The following is a 5,503-nucleotide window of genomic DNA, read 5'->3' on the forward strand; positions in this document are numbered from 1 at the left end:
GCATACAACAAGATTACCATGACTATATTTGATTTTATAAATTAAACGTAAATTAATAATCAATCACTTATGATAAATAGTGTAAAAAGTCAAAACCAGAAAGTAATACGGAAGGTAAGGAGTAACATATTTGTGTATAACATATTTATAACATTAACATATTCTGCTGTAAAAAGTTTAGTAGTCCTGCAATACACAAAAATGTGCAAAGTCATTTGGTACTCGCGATTATTCAGTTCTCTGCAATGAGATAGTAGCAAACAATTGCATGTAAAAGCACTCAAGCACGAACAGAGATAAAAGAACATTTGATTAAAGAACAAAACAGAAGGCAACCGGTTGCTGATACCTTACAAAGTTGTAAAGGCTTAAGTCAAAAATCTGTAATCTAACTGAAATTTGTTACACTGAAAATGTCTGAAAAGAACTCAAAAATTTGTCATACAGGAGGAGACAGGCTCACTAAAAGCTGACCATTCACAACACTGCACAAAAGAGAAATCAACACTCGATCAGTAAGCTGCTGATATGAAATGCAAGAGCAAGACTATAGTCATTCTTATAAGAAGTTTAAGGCTTACCTTTTCACGTAATAGTAACAGAAATCTGCTAAAATAAAAGTCTGAACAACCTCGGAGAGCAATACTGTTGGCAGCCAAAACATTCCGCTCCCGAATAAGAACAAATATGTTCCAGCAGTCTCATAAACCTAATACAACAATGTCAATAAGTCCCAAGTTGTGCATATATAAGTATGGTGAGAGATCGAATCATATTACGATGTAACAATGTGAAAGGAACTTACCGAGATTACCCAATGAGCGCATCCTAAAAAGCGAGCAATACCAAGTGCAAACACATAATGGGCCGTAAATGGTTCAATCAGCTGTATGAGGAGCAGATTCATTAGTTTGAATTCCATGAAATGCAGTTTAATTCTATAATGCACATTGGGCACTGACCTTTGCTCTCTGCATCAAACGAAGCTGAGGCAACACTGAAATAGATTCCAAGTACACGCAGAAGGCCCAAAGAATTCTTGTAATCAAAGGGTGCTTTGTATATGGGTGTACACATACGCTTAGAAGAGCACAAGGCACTACCTGTAGACAAATCAATATATGTTAAAAGCATAAGTAAAATTTGCAGCTTCAATAACAATCTCTCGGGTAAAATGGAAGAAAGAACAAATCAATACAACATATAAATCTCAAGGCATGTTTCAGATCTTAATTGATGATAAGATCAGTAAATGTCAACCAAAATTAAGTTTGTCAGTGTCGTGACAGTGCCCAAGGACTAACAAGGTTTTAAAGAGAAGCAAAGCTACATAAAAACAGAACAATGAAAGAAGTATTTACCACATAATACAGAGGAGTGCTGTCTAGCTCAGCCATGTATGAGGCCTTGAGCTTGAACCTTATCATGTATATAACCCACAATGTAAATACGAGTGTCAGCGAATCAAGCACGGTGTGAATGTCCCCTTCCATGTAAAAACTACAACCCAGTCTAACAGCTGTGAATAGAGCTGTAAGCTCCTGCGTCTTCAGAGAAAGTCCTACGTACACAAGTCACAAAACATTCAACTCACATTACAACCAAATCACAGCAGTGTAAAAAATATAAATTCATCAGTTAAAATCAATAAAGATACTGTATGTGAACCAAGTACAATTAAAAACATGTCATTATAGTGCGATAAGATAACTTAAGTGATAAAAACTTATCGCTTATTGTCCCTGGATCTACACCAGCACTACCCTAAACTCATAACCCCCTTAAAAAACTACTTTGATTCGAAAGAAAATAAATTTGATTTCTTGAATTCGAATATAAGGTATATAGGAAGAAACATGCATCGAAACAATACGAAGGCGGAAGGATAAGGAACATGATTACCGGAGCAATTTCGTTTGGTGTTGAGCTTATAAATCAAGACAAGAATGCCGAAAACATGAATAGCTTCGGAAGCAACGAAGAAGTGATTATGATCCTTGACAAACATCCTGAGTCCCACCAAGCCAGAACCCACAAGAATTAATCCCATCAACATCTTCACCATCATCGATTGCCTTCTCAACAAACCCCACAATTTGTTTGACGCAGATGATCCCCTCCTTTTCCCCATGTTTTGATTAACACTTAACACACAGACAAGATATATAAAGTCTGATGAGTCAAAAGAGTTACAGATGTGAATATCAGATAATTTTCCGAGATATTGAAGGATATTATTTAATCGGGGGAGCTTTAAAGAAGAAATAAATGCAGTGAAATCTCTCCTCCTATCCGGCTCTCAAAAATCTCAATAAATCGGGGAGAGATTTAGAGAGAGATGGGAGGAGAGATGGAGGGAGAGGGGATAATCTTTAAGAAAGAAAGAAAAAAGAATTTCTTGCTTAATTGCGTTTGATACAAATTGTTGCTTAGCTACAAGGTGACGAGGGTCTTAAATATGCATGTTAATTTATCCTATTTTTAGCATATTTCATTTTGAGCCGCTCACTGTTTGTCTCCTTTTTATTGCATGCGATTTTGTCCTTTCTTTTTCCAGTCAACTTGGATGGTCAATAAAGTAGTAGTTTTTCTAACCGAAACATATATATGGATAGATAGATATCATATCCTCTTCCCCTCAAAATTGATATTATATCCTCTCTATTAGAATAATCTATATTTATTCCTGTCAAAAAATTGATAATCTAACTTTAATGGTTCAGTAAGAATATATTGATAATCATACCTTTTCTGTTCTTGATTCTGATTTTATTTAGAATTTTTTTGACAAGATTTTATTTAGATCAATTAGATATATATATTAAAGATATTTTTCTACTCGAATATATAAGTAAATTTTTATTTTCAATATAGAGATTATGTGAAGATTCTTTAAAAAGAACGAGCAGTTTTAAAATTTACCGTCAAATTTCAACAAAAATATTATTTTTTTATATTATAACTCAAATTACATCTAATAATAATAGAGAAATACTTAAGTCTCTAAAAATATTTTCAAGTGACGAGTTGTCGTAATGATATTAATTATTTTCTCAAATGCTAAATTCGTTTTAGTGATATAAATACATGAGTACATTTTCATTTATCAAATAAATATTTGACTCGTGCAATTTTGTAATTAACTTAAAAATCAATTTTTTAATCCCTAATATTTTTCTAAAAATATTATCAAGCCGTTAAAAACGACTGTTTTCACCAGTAAATACACAATTTGCACAATTTCTTCAGAGGTTAATACACAATTTTTACATATCACGCCAGTATCTAAAGTCTTATTTCAAAAATTAATATTTTAGTCATGTTTAGAATTTTCATTTTATTTATAATTCCTATTACTATATGATATAACTCGTGTTAAGTACGGGTCGAGATTAAAATATCGATATTAAATAATATAATAGTAAAAATCTGAACTTGAAATTATAATGAATATATATATATTATAAAATAAAAAATATATTTATCTATGTAGTTATCAAAATTGAACTATAGGTGAACCGAAAAGGTCAAATTTATTGTAGTTATAAGAAATCGAACTCATGATGAAAAAAATGAAATAAAAAGTCAAATCAAATTTCGTTGTTATGGGTACTCGTACTTGGGATGAAATCAAAGGAGTGAAATAAAATAAATAAATTTTGTATAACTATGTACTTGTACATAGTCAACCCAATTTTAAGTGATTCAATTTGATACTTTCTGATATTATTATGAGATTAATTTGGTACAATATTCGTAGAGGTTGTTGGTTGAATAGAGAACGAATTGCGGGGATTTAGGCGGAACGGAACGTGATACAGAGAAGGCCTGATTTGTTGGAAACAGATGATATTTGTGATTGTGTTTGGAATGAATTTGCAAGAATTACAAGTAGTAGCGGCGGAATAATTCCTACTCAACTGTGTGACATATCCGGAAATCTCACAATGCGTCGACTCAATTTTTAGCAGAGACCGCAAGTGTCTAATCTTTGCAAATGGCCTACATATCCTATATTTATATGAATCAAGTACCTATATAGTTCTATTGTCTTAGGACTCCTCCACATAGGGTTTCCCACATTTTTAATAAGCCCACACCTGTTTTCAACACTTATCCAACTAGGCTTGCCGGTAATAGTCCTACTCCTTGTATGCCACCGGAAGCTTTATATATCCCAATAGTTATTTTAATTATTCATGAGATATATGTATATTCCATACATATATCATATATATCCACGTATTAAATTATATAGACTTTTCAAGTAGTAGTAACTCGTTAGGAGTTGATCTTTCTATTCCTTACTGGTCAGGAGTTGTAACCTAGTAAAATAATGCATTTTTGGGGTTTTCACAATTTTATAAGAACTTTTGAGAAAGTACTATGACAAAACCTCTCGATATAAGAATTTCATGTTAACAACTAATATTTAACAAGCCTGCCTTGCAGCGCTTCTGAAAGCCCTATAAGAAATCGTAATAAATTTTTGTAGACAACAATTCTAGATTTTGAGTCCGCTTATATCCATTCTATATTCATTCATTACAGTGCTAGTTTATCCTTCCAATAAGCTTATCTTTTTATGAGTCATAAATTCGGCCCAAGCGCGATTTTAGATACAACCGTTACTATTGTGTATTAGAATATTTTATAATATTAATAATATATGGGCTTACAAATTAAAAATAATTATATTTAATATTTATTCTATATTTGGACTAATTAATTGGTATAAAAAAGGGCCCAATAACATCTTATTAGGTTTGGGATTTGTAATGAATAATACCCAATAGAAGTCTGATTAGGGTTAATGAGGTCTAATTGGGCTACCATATAAAGAACATAGTAGAGTCTTGGTCCCCGAAACTATTCACAATCTCTACTCCTCTATTCTCATCAATTCGAGTGAGATACAACTAGAGGCCGAATCAAGTTGACGGAAGATCAAGTCCCACAATCCGTGTTTATATCCGTATTAAAATCCGCTATTGAGTCAAGTGTGCATTCGTATTACATTTTTTTGTGTACCTTGATTATATTGCAAGCATTGGGTGATCTTGATTATATATTTAGATATAACAATTGTTATCCGAGCCTATTTTATGTTAAATTATTAGGATTGATCATAATTTTTATATAATTGTATATTTTATTGATGAAAAACTAAACTGCAGAACCATGTATGTATCAATTTCTTGTTTGCGCTTAAATCTGATTTCATTTTTTCAATTTATGCGCATCATGAAACTTGCGGTCATGTATTTATTTTTTGGCACTTAAAGGCCGTCCAATTTATTGTTACTAGCGTGCTTAAATTGGTAGTCTTCGGTTATTTAATTATTAATACTTGATTGTGTACATGCCGTTAAGCAAACTGTGTACATGCCGTTAAGCAAAACTGTGTACATATGCAAACTATATACATATTATTTAATAATTCATGCGCCCGATTTGCTATATCTACTAAAGTTCAATCTTCGTATGCATTATTATCGTTTTA

General features: G+C 32.1%; 1 protein-coding gene across 1 annotated transcript; it reads right to left on the reverse strand.

The window, feature by feature from the left end:
* Nucleotides 1-293: 293 nt before the first annotated feature.
* On the reverse strand, nucleotides 294-2,413 carry LOC141707531 (uncharacterized). The gene is made up of 6 exons (XM_074510735.1): nucleotides 1,903-2,413; nucleotides 1,362-1,561; nucleotides 963-1,103; nucleotides 806-886; nucleotides 582-709; nucleotides 294-485 (listed from the first exon to the last, which is right to left on the reverse strand). The coding sequence occupies exons 1-6, from the start codon at nucleotides 2,129-2,131 to the stop codon at nucleotides 440-442; spliced, it is 825 nt and encodes a 274-aa protein (XP_074366836.1). The 5' UTR covers nucleotides 2,132-2,413; the 3' UTR covers nucleotides 294-439.
* Between the last annotated feature and the right edge of the window lie 3,090 nt (nucleotides 2,414-5,503).

This window comes from Apium graveolens, chromosome 2 (assembly GCF_009905375.1).
Source record: "Apium graveolens cultivar Ventura chromosome 2, ASM990537v1, whole genome shotgun sequence".
NCBI lineage: Eukaryota > Viridiplantae > Streptophyta > Magnoliopsida > Apiales > Apiaceae > Apium > Apium graveolens.

What these genes read in the sequence shown, in the direction of transcription:
- LOC141707531 (XM_074510735.1), bottom strand. Translation starts at nt 2,131, where the DNA reads ATGGGGAAAAGGAGGGGATCATCTGCGTCAAACAAATTGTGGGGTTTG. An exon ending in GCACTCCTCTGTATTATGTG is followed by an intron (nt 1,104 to 1,361) that starts GTAAATACTTCT and finishes ATTTGTCTACAG; the next exon opens with GTAGTGCCTTGTGCTCTTCT. An exon ending in GTTTGATGCAGAGAGCAAAG is followed by an intron (nt 887 to 962) that starts GTCAGTGCCCAA and finishes CTCCTCATACAG; the next exon opens with CTGATTGAACCATTTACGGC.